The 19,590-nt window shown below is 40.0% G+C and overlaps 1 protein-coding gene across 1 annotated transcript in view; it reads right to left on the reverse strand.

Annotated features, from left to right (window-relative positions):
- LOC141809143 (adenylate cyclase 9) overlaps window positions 1–19,590 on the reverse strand; it is a 52,278-nt gene that overhangs the window by 11,263 nt on the left and 21,425 nt on the right. Inside the window, exon 2 of the mRNA XM_074695997.1 lies at window positions 2,694–2,845. Within this exon, the coding sequence (XP_074552098.1) occupies window positions 2,694–2,845 (152 nt within the window). The remainder of the gene's footprint in view (window positions 1–2,693; window positions 2,846–19,590) is intronic.

Raw genomic sequence — 19,590 nt, forward strand, 5'->3', positions numbered from 1 at the left:
AGTACTTGAAACTGTCATGCAAGCATTATCCACTTTTACCTGTGACACAATATCAGGAGCAAAGCTATAATACAAATAGTACATGTACATTTTCTCTAGGACTTACTAAATTACAAAAATATTACACGTTTTTTTGCTTGTCACTACCTCATCGGGTCAGAGGGGACAGGCCCGAGGTCGAGCGAGACAGGCAGTAGTTAGAAGCAGGGGAACAGTAAAAGAAAAGAAGTCCTTCGTCTTTCTTTTCTTGCTCTGTTTAGCCAGAGGAGTGGTTACCAGTGATCGGGGTATGGGTAGTTTCTCTGCCATTCTTCTGCTGAGTGTAAACCTGTACACCACTAAACTCGGGAACACGCATTGAGTCAACAGATTGGATCCTAAATGATGTGATTGGTTGATGTTTTCCTGGGTTTTCTCCTGCTGTAGATAGCCGATATTATTTGCTCTCATTTAAGAACACATCATGTATTGCTTGCCATCAGGACATATAGATCATTTTAACCAGTATAACAAAAAGTGTATCTAAATCAAACTACCAATTATACCTCTAAATGATGACAAACTGGAATGAAACAGGAGAAGTGTGGCTATCTTTAAAATGGGCTGAGTAGAAAGTACAGATATTTGCCTGAAAATGTAAGGAGCAGAAGTAAAAAGTTGGCTAAAAATAATTATGCCAGTAAAGTATGGATACCCAAATTTTTTACTTTAAGTAAGGTAACAAAGCATTTTTACTTAGTTACTTGACACCTCTGGGCACAGATGGGAAGGAGAGACGTAGGCAGGAAAGGAGAAAGAGAAATGAGGAACTAACTTTAGGCTGCGTTTTCACCAAGCAGACCAGATCAGCTCGTCACAGTACGGTGCGCATTTTGTGGTGTTTTCACTGACTTATCCCCGGGACATCCCCAAATAACCAAGATGAGCCGTCCCACTTTTTGGGACCCTTTCATATGGGTGCCAGACTGAACCGATCCGCTCACGGAAGGTGGAGCCACAACACTGCAGACTTTTGATTGGTCGAAATAATCGTCACCTACCCTGTGCCAGTGGCTGCATTTTTCCTGGCAGCCCACAGTCTTCTCTGAAACAAAGCTTGAGTTTCACTTTGTATCAAAGAACCACATGACAATCACAGAAGACGACATGCTGGATGTCTTCCATCGTTGTTCTTTTTTTACTGTAGGCTTAACTGTACCAAACCGTGCCAAACCATACTGAACTGAACCAGACTGCCTGGTGGAAACGCGGCTTACGGGACCAAGGGTGGATCAGGACTGGAGAAAATACGAGCTGATAGAAAGCAGACTTGATATACAAAAACAATCAGTAAAGAAGATAGACCTAACAAGAACACCACTACAAAAATCTACTTGTTTTAATGTGACACAAAAGACGGATAACCATTTTTTGTTTCAATGAGCATAAAGCTGAGAAAAGCAATTGTGGAGAAACACAAGAGATGATGGAGAGTAAAACAAGAAGGGTAAAGAAGGTCTGCATAGGCTCAGGTTCTCTATTTTTAACCTTTTATCCTCTTCAAAGAGAATCCGAAGACAACCTCAAGGAAGAAACCTGTCAGATATTTATGTTGTGCTGTTATTGACAACGACATGTGCAAGGTGCCGTGCTTTGACATGCCAAACACATGTCCCTGAAGAATATAGGAACTTGCAGTTGCAACGCTGAACATGCAAACAATTTGCAATGTTTGTCCTGTGAATCCTTCCGTGCCTTCAGATGTGATTAAGCCTTTTCTCAAGATCCCCGAGTGCGATACCTCCCCATGAGCCTCATCTGTATCAGATCAAGGGCTGTAAATGGAGGAGTAATCAGTGGAAGGCAGAAAGACCTGGGAAGATTCCCCATCTCTCCGCCTGAGTTAGCTCATTACCATATCCAAGACCCCTGCTGGTTCTTCTGCCTCCCAGCATCCACTCCTTCTATTTTTTCTCTGACAAGTACCCCCTCCTCTCTCCTCAGAGCCGCGCAGAGAGCTGAGGATCTGTCGAGGGATCATGGGGTGCACATATGTGCAGAGAATGAAGAGTTATATGAGTGAATTTAAAGCACTGCTGTGCCAAGTTTAAAGGATAATTATAAGGGAATAATGTGTCGCAAGAAGTCTGTGACCTTGAGGTCCAATTTGGAAGCAAATGAGAAACTTCCCCTAAAGGCAGTGATAAGGAGGACACACTGGATGGACATGGACGGGTAAGTTATTGCACAGACCCCCAGCTGGAGAAAACAGCTTTGTATATTTGCCTTGTTAATAAGATTTGGTTGATTTAATAAGGTCTGAAGGGGGAGGGAGGCACGCTGAGAGTGGAGGTGGAAACCAACACAGTAATGTTTTCCTACAGGTTGAACCATGAATGCTCACAGAAAGAAAAGGGTCAAAATCGAAGTAATGACATAGATAAAAGCAGTTTTCCTTTGCAATTCTACAACTAAAGACAAAAAGAAGCTTAATGCATGGTGGAAATTATTAACGAGAGCTTCAGATACACCCACACTAGCAGAAAAGTACACTGAGAGCAAAAAATTAACCTCAAAGAGGCTGCGGAAGAACATAGAGCTCTGTGTTCTTCCTCAGGCAGCAGAGATGTGTGTGTAAAAAAAAAAAAAAACAGAAATCAGAAAGAAAAAAAAAGGTCAGTGTTTTATTTAGTTTTTCAGAAAGTGTTGTTCACCTTGGCGCTGTCCGGTGGCACGTTGCACGCAGACGGAGCTCCATCAGGTGTGTGAGAGTCTGCGTGCTCTGGTCCAGCCAACCCCAGCGGAGAGCAGCTACAGTGAGAGTGAGGCTCCACTTTCCTGCCAGAGATCAGGTAGGTCTTCAGCCCTGCAGAGGAGGGAGAAACAGAGCGAAGGAGGCGTCAGCGCTTTGCTTTTAATGACATGAAGCAGGCCAGAGATGGAGTCCTGTCATCCCTGTGTGTGCGAAGGTGTGAGTTGTTTTGGGATGCAGCAGCAGCTCGGTCCTCTGCAGGATGCATTCCCTTAGAGAATTATATCAGAGGGTTCTGGCATGAAAGTAAAAAACAGAGACGAAAAAGCAGTGAATATCAATTTCTCCCACTTGAGATAGCCAAGGTCATACACATGAGTCATTCTTTCCATAAATATATACATAAATAAAAAGTTCAAATGTGCAGGGTTTTGTAAAGAGTGTGAGAGTGTGTATTATTTGTTCTCATCCCCCCTGTTTTTTCTTTTATATTTACTGCAAAAGCATGAGCACAGCATCTCTGTGAACAGTTAATGCATGTGAGCTCCTCGCCATGACCATGAGACAGTAACACTTTCAGACACATCAGGCCAGGGCCAAATATTTGAACACCTGCGTACTCCCACTTTTATCAACATGTTTTCATTTCTATCGCTCCTGTGAGGAATGTGTGTGTGCGTGCGTGTGTGTGAGGGAGCCTGTTTGTCCAACCTTTAGCTGTAAATAGTCTTCTAAGCTGAACATTTTTCCCAAAACAGTGACAAAAAGTGGAAACATGAAAGTATGCTCTTCTCTCCTCTTCTCTATTTCAGACAAACTCCTCGAGGTGACGTTCAAATTTCACATGGTCGCTAAAAAACCTTTTGATTTTGATACTTCAAAGATACAATAGATTCTGAAGTGAACGGAAATCGTGGCAGTGAAGAACTTTGTGAGAAAACGTTGGTTTACTTTTTTCACAGATTTCTAAAAGATGCTTTGAAATGCACACGCCTATGTATTTCACACCTGGTGAGATGTTTTCTTCTTTTTCCACAGTGTTAGTCTCACAGTGTTGAATCCCCACAATGCACCCAGTGAGCAAATTATCATCACCATGAGAGACATATGGCTCACTTCCTGTTTGGGGTTTCTGTTGCCAGGTCTGAAGCTGTGAAGGACTCACATTTAGCAAGGAAGCAGGCAGGATATAGAATCACAAGTAGGGCTGGGACGCTATGCTTGTCTCTCAATTTGATTATTTTAGCGATTTTTGGGGTGGCGATTTGATTTGTATTGCAATTCTATGATAATTTCTTCAATGTTGAGATCATTTTTTAAAAACCAGACCATGTAAAAAGTTGAATGATGATGATTATGTCTACGGACTATCAAGAGCCATATTTTCCCAAAAAACGCACATCACTTTTTCCCCAACCCAAATAATAAACACAGACTTAAATGAAGGACTTCAATTTAAAAAAAAATAAGATTTTTGAACAAAAAAATCATGATTTTAAACCTTAAACAAAAAATCCTGATACTTTGATACATTTATTTTTTCCCACCCCTAATCACTAGAATATAACACAATTTATTCAGTAAGACAGGGGTGGCCAACCTGCAGCTCGGGAGCCGCATGTGGCTCTTTGCCTTTCAGCGTGATGCTCTTCAATCCATTCATAAAAATATAAATATAGTTAAGAGTAGTGGTGTGCCGATCATTCTAAAATATTGATATACCAATGCCAACGTTGGGATCAGTACTGATCAATGTTTGGGTGTATAGATTGATACTTAAGTTTCAGTTTCTCTTCTCTAGTAGGAATTTAAACACATGTGGACATTTTTCAAGTTTTGACTGAATGAATCCTTTGATTCACTAAAAGAAATATTATTAAAAAAAAACATCAAGAAGCAGCAGCAGTAGTAGCATTAATTTAATAGTATATGCATGATGCTGTTAGGTTTACGAGATACAACCCAAACTGAAGCAATTAATGACAAAAACCCTGAATTTACAGCATTTTATACCCCACCTTTTACTATGATCAGCCAATGAGGTTTGAGATCTCTTTACATGTTCAGTTATAATTGACAAGTTCTTTAGATTTTTAAATTTCTGTCACTGGCCCAAATAAATTTGGGTTAGGTAAGGTAAATTTCAGGAAAGTTTCTGAAAATTTCCATAGCAATTTCAGCCCAGGATTGTTGGAAATTTTCAGTGTTTTGTTGCCATCAACTTAAATGAAATTTTCTAAAAAAAAATTCCCAGAGAATTTAGGCTCAAAAATTTTAGTTCTTTTCCTATTTGTTTTCAACTTGGATAAGGTTTACAAAAATGATCTTGGTTAAAACAACATGACTGTAAGCATAATCAACTGTATACAATGAAGCACAAAAAATTCCCAGCAAATCTGATCATCATCAGGCACTGCTTCAAGAGCCTACAGCACAGGGCTGGGCAACTACTGTCAGCAAATCAAAATCCTGATTAATTGAACCTTCAACCTTGCTTTCAGTTAGTTCACAAATATCCCACCCTTTACTAAGTTTATTCTGTACTTTTGAAACGAGTAACTGAAATGAACAAGCCCAGATGAAGAATTAAGAGTTATCTATTGAAACAATGGAATTGACAACACACATCAGCTAGAACGGAAATGTTTTGTAGAAAAAAAAAAAAGTTTAGAGAGAATAACAAGGGGGGATGGTCAAAATTGTCAACACGCCAGTTTGTTGTCAGTTAGAAACTCTAAATGTCACTTTTGATTATTTTTTGATGAATCGCCCAGTCCTACTAAAGCATTTCCATTGAGACCACATCCCTGGAATTGGAATCTAGAAGTCCTGTCTCAGGACTTTTCTTAAGCCAAATATTGATGCCTTTTATTATGACAGTCAGACTCAGGGAAGATTTCTCTGAAAATTAATTTTTAATTCATCCATTCATTCTTTTTCTGAATCACTTATCCTGCTCAGGGTAGCGGGTGGCTGGAGCCTATCCCAGCAGTCAGTGGGTAAGAGGCGGGGTACACCCTGGAGTGGTTGCCAGTAAATTGCAGGGCTTAATTTTTAACATCATTTAACAATACTACATTACACGTTCTCATGTATGTCTGCTTACAACAAACCACAATTTTTATTGTTTATACATGCTTATTAGCAGGTAAATGCAGGTAATATAAATCCTCAAATTCCTGTTAATTTCCAAAAATCCCCAAGGAAAGTTTCCAACTTTGTAAATTCACTTAGTTTACAAATGTAGATAACAGTCAGACTTGGTAAGTAAACAGCAATGATAAATGTGAATCTTTGCCTGCTGCATTTTTGCCTTTCTTACGCTCATATGTACACAGAGAAGGGTACCTCTCACATTAGTATTGATACTGTACTGTTGCCTGGTACCAATTGGTATCAGTACTCAATGGTACCAACTTTTGGGGGGGTTTTTTGTGTTTCTGTCATAAAAAATATAAATTTGTTCAATAATAAATATTATCTTTTTTTTCAATTTCACATTTTTATTCTTCACTATATAACCTTGTAATGCTGCGTTCATGTCCAACATGGAAAATCACCTTCTCTGCCCCTTCCTCACAGTCACAAGGATGCATTTAGGAACTTAAACATGGTACTGTTTGATGTTACGTGAATCAGTTCTCAGTACTAGGGATGTCCCGATATTACATTTTCAGTTCTGATACAATACCGATACTGCAGCATTGAGTATTCGCCGATACCGATATTAATCTGATACGATATCAGCATTAAACATACATACTTTTATTACTTATTTTGTAGTATGTCTGTCATGTTAGAAAAGGCTTAATTAAGTGATATTATTCAAAAGAAGAACAGTCGTCAGCAACAGTAGGTATGAGGAAAAATGGACTCAACTATTATTAACCAATGAGTAACAGAAACTGCTTATATTGGAGATTTTAGTTGCATTCAGATACGATACCAATATTTTGTTTTTTTGCTGATATCGGACCGATATCCGATATCAATATCGGACTGTGACACCTCTACTCGGTACTTTTGACAGAATTTGGTACCTACAAAAGTACCTAATTCGGTAGATGTGCACTATTGACAAAGCAAATCTGAAAAGTTAAGATACAAAGGTAGTCTAACCGCTAGCAGCTCTGTGTTGTGCAAACCTGTTTCATATTCAGCCCTTTGCTCCTATCCAGAGCACACAAAGAGTTCATTTGTGACTCCACTTCTCTTCATATTCTCTTCTTCGCCTTCCTGCTCCGTTGGGACAAAGCAAAAAATGTGCTGACAGCTAACTGTGTGTATATGTCAGCAGCATAAGTAAGTACCTGTGACCATTTGCTCAGCCACATAATTCAACTGTCAGTAAAGCCACAACCTCGGGCCCAAAGCATTGTCTGCTTAAGTACTTCAGACAGGCCTGCCACCCTCCTCGCCTGTGCTGAAACCCCCTGGGGCTGCACTCTCCAACACACACACACACACATTCACATGCAGCAAGCACACATGACACACAGTCCTATTTTCAGGTTTAGAAAAGCAGGGAGTGAAATAAGCAGCAGGATAGGAAAATAAGAAAGTGTGCACAAAAGGACTCATGTAAATACAACTGCAATTATGAGACAGTGGAAAAAAACACACACCCACTCTCACCACCTACACAACCAGTCAAACACATATACGCGGAGGTGTGGATGGACCGTTTCACTGGAGCTGGGTCGATAGCCAGGTAGATGAGGAACCAGGGAGAGGAAATGAGGGCGGTAAACAGCAGTAACAAAGAGCTAATTCCCTGCACCAGTGATGCAGAGCGACACAGCGGAGAGAGGAGGCAGCAGGAAACTCAAGGAGCTCGTGGCTGCTTTTGAGAATGCGAGTGAGACACACGCGCACACACACACACACACACACACATTGGGGTTGACTGATTTCATTAGTTTGCTAATCAAATCCCTCCCTGCCTCCCGTCATGACATAAACGGACTTCTGCTTCCTCACATGGGTCAGGAAGGTTACAGCGCCCCTCCCCTTTCATGTTTGCCCGCTTTGCTCCTCATTCAGATAACTGAAAAGAAATGTCAAATGATGTCTCATAGCTGTCGATTAAATGGCCATTAGGTGTAAATGTCCTCTTGTCTATTCACCAGATCGGGAACATTTGACTCAGTTATGTCCATCTCGTCTGACACACCATAAAAGCATGTGAGTCACTCCGTATGATTTATTAATATGTTTACTGTCACAGTGAATTCAAACCCTACGGTTCCTGCTAAGGAATAATAAAACTTCATACGACAGAGACCGAAAGGATTTCACCTAAACTGAAGCCACTGGACCATTCAGCCTCTTTTCCCTAACGCTGTAATAGCTTATTAAAGATAATGAAACGTTTCAGGCTAGATAATATGCCCATCAGAGAGGGCAAAGAGGCAGAGAGAGGAAAGTTAAACTGGAGAAGAGGTGAGTGCAACATGGAAAAAGAAGTAGGTCGAAATCCGAACACAAAAGCCTGAAAATCGAAGGAAATACTCTTGGGATGAACGCCAAGTGAGGCGACGGGAGATCAGCTGCGGCCTGCCCTCTCTTTACTTTGATTTATGTCAGAGTCGACGTGTGTGCCGGCCGGAGTCCAGACATTTCAGCGCCCTCGTCTTTGTCAGACTCAAGGAGAGTGACGCGCCTCAGGGCTGGAATCCACGGCCATCTTTCTGAAAGGTTAATGAGGATGTGTGTTGGATTGATCCCTTCCTGTGGTTGGACAGCTTGTTTCAGGAAATCACTTCACATGACAGAGAAAGAGGCGAGATGTAATGACTGTAGAGGCTCGCAGCAGCACACAGGATGGTGCCTGTGTGTGTGTGTGTGTTTGTGTGTGTGTTACACGAGTACAAGTGTCTCCAGATGTTTGCACGCCTGTTTCGGACATTCTAGGACTATCTTGTATCTTTACGATCTGACCCTGTGGCAGCTGAAACTGCATTATTGTCAAGCAGTAAACAGAGGCTCTGGTACACCGGCCTGGACACAGCTGGCTCATCACGTCCACCTCAACAGGGTCCAACATAATCAGAGTGCAGCTGTGCTCTGAAGTCCTCACAGCAGGGGAAAAGGTCATGAAGCTCCATGTCTTTTGTTTCTTTTAAGAGAGTGTTTGACAATCAATCTGTCATTCTGTGCACATCTGTTTGATAATCAGTGATTCAGATGACCTTGTGCTGACTGAACAGCATCATTACTGGAAGGTTCTGCCCGTTATTGGACTTGAAGTGTCCTGTCCTGTGCTATCAGCTGACAGGGAACAGTAGATAACCTTTCCCCATGAGAGCCCAGTCACATTATCTCCCTCTCCAAGCCCCTTTTGTTCAGGACAGAGGAGAGTGACATGCGAAAAGCACTTTGCAAACAAATAACACCATCATCTCCTCTCCTCCCCTTGCCTCCTCATAGCACGTCCAAGCTCTTGTGGGACAACGGCCGCCCCTGAACTCTTCTTTGAATGATGCTTAAAGGGGCTCGGTGCAAATGGTTAGAGGTGCAAAACAGACATATACTAAAAAAAAAGGTTTATGTAAGCAAAGTCGTGACTGCAGTGGCCAATTTAGTAACACACTAATAACCCTCAAACGGCCCTGAGAAAAAGAGAATGAGCTTCAATGCAAATGAGCCAGGACAAAAAGCAAGGCAGACACACGACCTTCCTGTGACCTTTCAAGACAAAAACACAACAAACAGAGAAAAACATGGACTCCACTAAAGAAGAGGATGTAACCTTTTCATTTTTAAAGTAACATGAACGCAGAAGTCCTAAAAGAGGGTTGACCCTGTTCTCTCAGAGGACTGTGTGAATACATTTGTTGGATTGTTCAAAACTCCGTCAGAAAAAGACAGTCTCCTCAGACTTTACAGTAGAAAACAGGAAAACACACAATCGGATAACAGTAAAACACTGTAAAACTAACACTAAAAACACACACAGTAAAAACTAACACAATTGGTCCAACATGAATGTAAAGAGGACCACAGAGGTTCAGGATACTTAACTTGGCTTCTCCACCAGCAATCGGGCTTGACTTGATCACAATACTTGTATCTTGTATCAGGACTTTAATTTTGTGCCTAGAGAAGATTTCTCTGAAAATTATTTTTAATGTTATTTAAAAATACTACATTACACGTTTGCATGCATGTCTGCTTATAGCAAACCAACATTTTTATTATCTATACATGTATAGTCGCAAGTAAATGCAGCTAATATAAATCCTCAAATTCCTGTTAATTTCCAAAAATCCAAATTGAAAGTTTCCGACTTTGAAAATTCACTTAATTAGCAAACATAGATAACAGTCAGACTTGGTAGGTGAATAGCAGTGATAAATGTGAATCTTTGCCTGCTACATTTTTGCCTCTCTTCCGCTCAGACGCGCAGAGAGAAGGGTGACTTTCACATTTGCAACGATACACCTATGCCCGGCTGGCAATCAGTATCGGTACTCAACAGTACCAACTTTTGGCAATTTTTTTGTGTTTGACTTGATCACAATACTAGGGACTTGGACTGGAGGTTTGGTGACTGAAATAAAACAATTGTCATCTACAAACTAGAGGCTGATATTTTGGGCGAATCCCATGCGTAGCAAGATTCCCATGGGATTCCTACAGGATGGGAGTCAACTTTACTTTTAATCACAGGATTGGGACGGTACAGGAAAAGCTAAAGGGAGCAGACAGGAGCGGAAACCAATCAGGAAGTTAAATTAAATATGTGACATGTGCTGACATTTCGTAGTTTATTTCCAATAAGCCTACACTGTAACGCAAGAGAAAAGAACTACACATCCCAGAAGCCAACAGTACTCCTGGGTACTGTCTTTCAAAAAAGAACAGCAATGGAGGGAGTAAACACTAGGGTAGAATCTGATGAGCTAAAAACTGAGTCACACAAAGTAAGAAGTAAGGACTAAGTAAGTAAGACAGCTCTCTTGCTTGTTGCAGGTTTTTTTAACAGTTAAAAGATAAAAGTATTGTCATGGTTATCAGTTACAATTGCTCAATAAATTTGTGAAATGAAACTTTATATGTTTGGGTTTATTACACTAAGGTAGGCATTTTTTGTCTGGATTTAGGCAATAAATGGCTCCCAATTTTACCAGAGGTGAACTGAACCTGTTGCCATATCTTTCAAATAAATCTGCATAAAAAAAAACTAGGGATGGGTACCTTTCACATTTGAAATGATATGGTACGGATGCCCAGCACCTGGCAATAGGTATCCATACTCAACTGTACCAATTTTCTGTACTTTTTTGTGTTTATGTGGTAAAAAATATAAATGTGTTCAATAATAAAATCTCTTTTTTTCAATTTAACATATTTATTCTTCAATATATGACCTTGTAATGCTGTGTTCATGTCATGGAAAATCACCTACTCTTCCACTCCCTCATAGTCAAAAGGATGCATTTAGGTACCTTAACACGGTACCTTTTGATTTTAAGTGAATCAGTACCTGGTACTCTTCTCTGAATTCAGTCCGTACCTATTAAAGTACCTAACTTGGTACCCATCACTACAACAAACTACTCTAAAAAGAATGGGAAGAAAATCAAATCAAATTCAATGTATTTTGTTTTTGACTCTGGCCCGGGATCAGGACAGGATTTTTTTCCATGGGAGTGGGACGGGACAGGAGTGAAAATCCAGACTCGTGTCACTCTGTACTACAAACCATATGTTGAGTCATATGAGGTCACTTTATAAATAGCAAACAGGCCAAAAATAAATGATGCACTAAGAGACCCACAGCAAAAAGCAAGAAGTCTGCAGGTCAGTGAGCCATAAACAAGGAACTCTATGATCTTTATTTTCCTTTTAATACTCCCTTTACAACCCGAGTGGGACCGAGCAGCCGATGTAAATGTCCCGAGGAGGTTTACCAAAAGCAGCAGAACAGAGGGCAACCAAGAGTGAAGGGGAGCCAGCATATACGCTGAGATCAGCACAAACACTGAAAAAACACCCATAAGCATATCAGGTGCCTTATCTCCCCATAATGACGGGTTTGCCTTTCAGGGCCAGGTACCAGAGCAGGAGGGCAGTGGAGCAGGTGGCGCAGAGAAACTGACACTGCTAGGCCGGGCAGCTCTTCACGCCAGCTGGCAGTGCCAACAAGCAGCCCCCACCTCCCCTCTCCACTGCGTCCCCATCCTGGGATACACTGTACATCCTGTCCCTGTCAGGGGGAGGAAGAGGGCAGGAGGAGCAGGAGGAAACCTGTCCAATATGACAGGCTGTTTAGAAAGACTTCATTACTGCAGCATGGTTCTCAGGGGAGAGGAGAGGGACAGAGACACAGGGAGATCAGAAGAGATGACAGAGATTTGGGGGGAAATTCAGCTCGGTGGAAAGAGATTAGGTGAAGAAAATAAAGGCAGACTTGAGGCAGGAGAGGTGGGGTGAAATCTTTTTTGTGTGCTGTCTGCGAGCGAACCCATTCAGTCAGAAAACATGAAAGGCACTTGTGCATTTTTCATAAGGAATCACCAAGGGAGTCGCACTGTCATTTCTGACAGCAGAGGAGAGGCAGAGAGCGCGTGTGTGTGTGTGTGTGTGTGCGCGCGTGTGTGTGTGTTTAAACCAAAGATGGCTGGGGGTGGGGGAGGAGGAGCGTTGACCTTCCTTTTAACAGCTGAACACTTCTGCTGAGCCCCGGTCACTTCAGCTTTGAAGAGGGTGAGCGAATCATCCACTTCTTTAAAGCAGGGGAGACGTCCTCTTAAAGACACGGCGTCACACAGACTTTGACTTCAACAGACGGTCGTATGAATAATAAAGAGGAGAAGATGTTTCTCATTTTCTCCATTTACTACAAAGATAAACAAGCGCAAAGTGCCGAAATACGGTTTGGATTTCCATGAGCAGTTTACACTTTATCATTGCACAGCGTTATGATTTATTCAAGCGATGGATTAAAGTAGAAAGTAGCTTAAAAATTTACGCAAACACAGAAAAACACAGCTTTCTCTTTTTGATGCACTGTCTCTACCGAGGCGGTGACTCCTTTTACCACTGAAGGTGAAACAGGTCGTTAAAGGTAGTTGTGGATATGCAGAGATGCCTCATGGGAAACCAAGTAGGCAAAATTTCACAGCCAATGAGATTTACTGGTTCGAGTGGCCTAAAACCCATCCCTCTTTGGCTGTTTCGTCAAATGGATTCATAATTATATTTCCTTTGAAGAGTTCCATTAAAAATCTAATGTCATCCTCTCTAAATGAAGTTACATCTCCATCTATCTCATAATAAACTGATCACTAAGTCACTCCCTGTCCTTATCTTGACGTCAGTGGTCACTGTTTTAAGTTAAAATGCATTTTTTTGTTTAAAAATAAAAGATTAACAGGCAACCTCCTGCTGATGGTTAAAGCAACAAAAGGACTTTTTTGAGGATTAGATCTCAGCCTGCTGTAGGTTTAGTCATTCCAGAGAGAGGCTGGACTCCCTCTCTATAATGCATGGATGAATGTGCGGTCTAGACTTTTTTTCCAAGAGCTGGCTTCTTCGTAATTTCATATATTTTTCAGAGCTTTAAGGCTTCAAAGAAGGCATACTGTTACTAGTTCCAGCTCTTTTATAAGCTGTTTTTCTTTCTTTATTATTCCTTTTTAATACAATGATTCTTTGCTTATTGAACAAGATAAAGTTTGATCAGGATAAGGATTGGGAACTGCACAGCTTTCAACACTTTCAGTAACTGACTGCCACTCAACAGAAAAGACTTCCAATTCCAATGTAAGAAATATGATCATTTTAGAATAAATTCATTCAGTCATAGGTTTAAATAATAAAATCTCTGATGAGCATCACGCTGAAACTAAGTTGCTGCATTTTCTAGCTGACTGGTTAAACATTTAAAACATTTGTGTTGAAAGCAGCATGTGCAAGTACAAGTACATTTTATATTTTATATTGAAAATGCAAAAAAAGAAATGGAAGTGAGACAAAAAAAAAGAGTAATAGATCTATTGCAAACAATAGTGAAAATGAAATAGTGAAAATGAAATAGTCTGTTCAACAGCTGATGAAAAGTTTAACACCACAGCTCCAAAAAAACCCACAAAAACACCTAAAATGAAAACTAGAAAAGAAAAGCACCCACAGAGCCCAGACCTCCTCCAAGCATATTGGGATTTTGACACAACGCTTAAGTCCTACTTTAATGTTATACTCCCTTTCAGCAGACTGTCTGCTACAATTTAATGTTAGTTACAGGTTTGCACCATAGTTTGTTTCCTGACAGTGTTGAAAACTATGATGACCCAGTACATATTTCATATTCTGGATCTTAGTATCCAGAATATTGCCAGGATCTTGAATATCTGTCAGAAATTATGGTGACCTTGTCTTGTATTGTTTTACAAAGCAATCTGACCATTTATGGTGGCGTTATATACACATATGGTGAAAACTAGAGATAGACCAATATGGAGTTTTAGGGGCCGATGCTGATAAGGATTATTAGTAGTCAAGAAGGCCGATGACCAATGTTTGAAGCCGAAATTATTTTGCAGTCAAAGTGAAAATACTGGCGTAAAAATTTGAACAAAACAAACTCCAACACTTAACTTCAAGCATATGTTTAGTAAACAGCTTCCAGGCTTAGCAGCATGTTTTATAAAGTTATCTGGAAACCTAAAAGAAATAAAGGACTTAAGTTTCCTAAGATAAATAAAGTTTTCAAAAATTTTTATTTAACTGCAATAAAACTGGACAGTATTGAGTTTGTGCTGCCTTTTACAGTCATGCAATGCAGTTGAAATAATTTTCTTTTTGGTTTTACATGAGTGATTTTAAATGACCATCTAGGGCTTCCATAGTGTAGACAGGGCGAAATTCTGTGCAGAGAAGCATCAGAGCCAAAACAACACAGTTTTAAATGGGTTTTATATCGGCCGTCAGGTTAAAAAAGGCTGATGCCGATATGCCCCAAAATGCCAAATATCGGCCCAGATAATCGGCCCGGCCAATAATTGGTCTATCCCTAGTGAAAACGGCCCTATCTCACAATGATGAAGAATACTTTTAATATATATATATATATATATATATATATATATATATATATATATATATATATATATATATATATATATATATATATATATATATATTCTCACTTCCATTTCTTTTTTTTTTCATTTTGAAACTGGACTTGAAAACTTTTTTTTAAGAGTGAAAAATATTAATTCTTGCAATTTTTCAACTGGTCTTAAAATACTGATCAGGTTTCTAAATAGCTCAAGTTTTAACAACACTGTAAACCACAAAGTTCAAATTACTCAACTGGATTATGCAATGAAAAACTTAAAATTTGTTAGTAAGATCAATTTACTCAAATGTCTCAGTTTCCAGTGTTGAAACTGATGATTTCTGAGTATATTTAACTTTTGTCACTGTTTTAGTAAGTGCAACTTAAAATCATTAGTTTCAGTGACTGCGTTTTGTAACCATGAGTGAGGAGGGAACGCTGTGGATATGAGACCCTGCTGTACTTTAAAATGTTTTTAAATTAGTTGTTCAGATCTGCTTCAGTTTTTTTATTATTACATTAATTTAATTCAGGCAAATTTATTGATATCACATCTTTCAGTTTTGAGTAAGGTCAACTTATGTTTTACAGTGATATGCAACATTTTTTCACATCACTCAATATTTTAATTTGTAACTAATAAGCATCAGGTTTGTTTGATTAAAGACATTTAGTAGAATGATTTTTCATAATAACTGTATCTACTCGAGGTGTTGGGTTAAATTAACTTATTTTGTTACTTGGTTTCTTTAAGGTAACTGATTTACAAGCATTTTTCAAGTAAATTCAACAAATCTGAGTTTACAGTTTAGTAAAAGTCAAACTAATCAACACACAGCTAAACCAACGCAGTGTTTTCACTCAGAGATAACCCACGTTGACCTTTTGGTCTGAGTTACATAAACCAGAGTTCATCATAAAAACAGCAGGCCCTGCGCACAGCCTGAGCTTTCTCAGCAGATTAGCTCTCCAGGTTTGAGAGAAAAACACATCTCCAAACTGTGAATGACGTCAGAATACTACTCAGCTTACACACAAACAAACTGTTCCAGCACAACGTGTCTTCATAAGATCTGCCCATTGCAATCAACAAAATCTGTGGATATCCTTCCTCCCATTGCTGTAAACAGAAGTAACAGCAAAACAAAAGTTCCACATTTGGCCTGTGTTTTTTCCTGGATTCATGCGACCCCTTCACGGAACACTCCAGAAGACAAAAGAAACACTTGACACCCCTCCAAAGTCTGTAACTCAGGCTCGGCTGTCTCATACATACTCATTTCGTATTCTGGGCTTCTGATCCCTTCATCCTTGACGGGCTCAGGCTGCCATGGTCTGCTGGCAGAACAACAGATACAGTTGACATCACTCCAAAATCTTTAACAACCGCCTCTCCAGCTTTTGCTCAGTGGCCTGTGATTTCTCCCTGTTTTGTCAATCACTGTAACTCACTGTCTGTCTCTCCCTCTGTCCCACCAAACCCAACCATCCTCCCTCCTTCTTTTGTGTCCAAGCTGATAATAATTTGCCTCATCACAGCACAGGCGGCTTTAGAGGCTCTTCTCTTCTGCCAAGTGTTGCCACGACTGACATCATCCAGAAGCTCAGACTCACTTTGCATCTCGTCTTTTTTACACCATCCTCCTCTCTCCTGTCAAGTCCTTCATCCGTGTTGTGCTCCTCTGAATGCAAATCCCCCTGCACCCTCTTGGCATGTCCCTTCGGTGATGGGAATGGAGAGCATATGCAATTCATCACACCTGTGCAGTCTTCAAGATTTCTTGAATCAGTTCTCCCTTGGTGGTGATCTTTCTTGAATTGCAAAGTATGAACCTCTTTGGAGTTGTCGAACAGCGTGAAATCCTGAGGCAGTAAACGCCAAGATAACAAGTACTGACATTGTGGGTGGCATTGTAATTTCTCTCCCTCCAGAATGTCAAGTTTTTATGAGCTTGGTAACAACACCATGTTTCAGCTTGTAATAATGAATTTTTCAGACAGAAGGACAAGATCTTTTTCCTTTTCCCTACTCATAAAGAGTTAGATCAGGCCCAGGGCATCAACATTTATGATCAGATCGCTCTTACAAATGCACTAATACAAGCAGGTCTTTGTATGACGTCTTTTTTTTTCATTCTCACAATTTTAAAGATGCTATAAGGAGGATCTGTTTTAATTGGACTGCCTCGCCACCTTCTGGCCCACAGACTTTATACACTGTCGTAAATTACTGTTCAGGGAGGCGTGTTTTTGTTTTTGGAATTAAATGGAGATCAGATGGAAACAAATTTTTTGTTCAAGGCAACTTTTTACAGGATACAACGCTCTGAGGTAAGGAACTTATCAGTACAGATACATAGCGCTATGGTTGGAATGTGAAATCGAGCAAATGTTGTAGTAGATGGCTATATGTAGTGCTATCGGCAGCCCGGTGCTCCGACGTATCTGTAGGCTAACATGACAACAAGTAAACACTGTCAGTTTGTAGTAGTTTAGTAGCTGTTTATATTTAGCGCAGCTGGCAGCCCAGTGCTCTAAGATATGTCCGCAATGTGTAACGTTAGTGAATCCTGGTTATGTCCTGTCAGTCATCTACCAAGCAGAGCTAGCGTAACCTCACTCTTCATTTTATTGATAGACTCTCAAGTTTGAACAGACCACTGCAGAATAACTGCTGACTGTGGGTGGGAATCAACATTATCACTCACAGTTTAGCCCTTTTAGCCTTTAGCTCGTGCTCTATCTCTCTCCTGTTTATCTTTCTTCTGCTCTTCTGCCCTTTTTCTGTTTGACACTAGGCTTCAGTGTCCACCATCACAACAAAATTAATCACAGAAATCATTTTCAGCAGAGAAAAACACAGATCTCTCTTCTCACAAATAAACTTTGTCAGCCAGTGTGGTGTTGTCATAGAGACATAGACATGTCGTAAATTTAAACTTTTGCCTTAACTTTACTTTTTTTTGGGGCGAGGCAGTGTAAAAAGGCCATTGTAAAAAAGGAAACTATAAGAAAAAAATTTACCTTGTATTAAACATTTTTGTTTTTAAATTTTCTAAAAGCGTAGAAAATAAATTTTAAAAGACATTATTTTGAAAAGTATGAATTATTTCAAATAATCATTTTGAAACAATTAATCATAATAATTTGATATTTAAAAATAACAAATATTCCGTAATAATATTGCCTCATCTTACAGTTTATTTGGCTATATTAAATATTTGTCTGTGATTTATCAAATTGATATTTATTTCAAAATGTTGTTTCTATTTTGTTTCGCAGTAGCAGTAGCAAACGCAGTCACAGTAGCAATAGCAGTGGAGATCTGCTATGTGCTCAAAATCACTTAAAAAAAAAAAAAAACAGTGTCTGTGCAAAGAGGCAATTCAGAAGTGTGGGCGACTTCTCAGGGTCTTAGCTTGTTTAAGACGGACTGAAGTAGAGTGAAAAACTGTTCTGTAGTCTATCTACTCAGTGTTTGACATTCTTCAGATAACAAAGATGGATTTAAATAATGTGCTAACATCGAATTCTGTGTTTGGTGAGATTTCACACAGCATCACAACTTTTTTTGGAACTGGGACTTATGTTGTCTTTACATCCTTTTTTTATCCTACTTTCTGTCTTTAAATTTAATAATAAGGCTGTTTCTCCTCCTTAAAACAAACCTAAGATGAAACAGACTTTGAGCTAGTTTATAGCTTCTGTCTCTATGAATCAAGGAAGAGCAAATTATGATAAAATAGGGACTTACTGCAAATTTATTTCAGCCCAGCCCAGGAGCTGAAACAAAACAGAGACATATATTTTCTGTGACACTCTTGTATTAAACTGGGATTACATCCAACGCTGGGTGTGATTGACCCACCGCTCTGATTAAACAGCGGCTGAGTTTGTGGCTGTGGGTAAATGATCAGAGCAAACAGCTTATGCTCCACCTTTTATCCTCCTGTGCTTTGATACCACAGACTTTGCTCGCTTTAATTCTGAATAATAGCATCTTCAGCAGGGGATTGATGATGAAAAAGTGCTGGATCTTATGCTGAGAGCTGCGCCACTCCCCGAGGACTCTTTATCTGAAGCAGGCCAGTGATACACGGCGAGTAAAAGAGGACACAGAAAAAAAAAATGGAAGTATGCTAATGGGTGTTTGCACCGCTGACGTGCCTCCTTCTAAAAAAGCAAAAAACTGACCGACTCATTCAGTCTCCTGGTCAAGCACAGAAAGTAGGACAGAAAACAATGTGATATGCAGGCTGTGAAGATAAACATCGCCACATTGTTTGTTGATGAAGGTGTCATTTACAGAAGAGCAGAGGCAGCTCTCTGACTCAACAGAATGAGACAACAGCAAGATGGAGGGCAGGAAAATAACAATAAACAGGAAAAAGCAGGAAGGAGGAGTGACACAAAGACACTGAAAGTGATGAAAGGGAGGGGAATGACTTCTGCAGGGGGTATATAAGGTACCGAGCACAGGCATGCACGCACGCTCAGGAGCAGTAAATCAGAAAATGGCCACAAGAAGTGACAGGATGGGGGACTCTGGGGGCCATAAAGTGCGTAGGTGGAGGTGCAGCTGACAGCTGGAGGGATGTCCCACACTGAAGCCGACCCAGGGAGCTGCTGAGCCTGGAGCAAAGAGATTAGTTCAGCCACATCAGCTCCTAAAGCCGGGCTGACTAAAACTTCTGACAGTTACTTACAACATTTGTGTACATGTCGGCTAAAACTTCTTCAACAATTCCAATAAGGCCAACTTTTTTTTACAGAGGGCCACATTTGATTTTGT

The sequence above is a fragment of the Halichoeres trimaculatus genome, unplaced genomic scaffold (assembly GCF_033239565.1).
Source record: "Halichoeres trimaculatus isolate MK-OKI-2021-1 unplaced genomic scaffold, fHalTri1.1 fHalTri1_scaffold_20, whole genome shotgun sequence".
Taxonomy (NCBI): domain Eukaryota; kingdom Metazoa; phylum Chordata; class Actinopteri; order Labriformes; family Labridae; genus Halichoeres; species Halichoeres trimaculatus.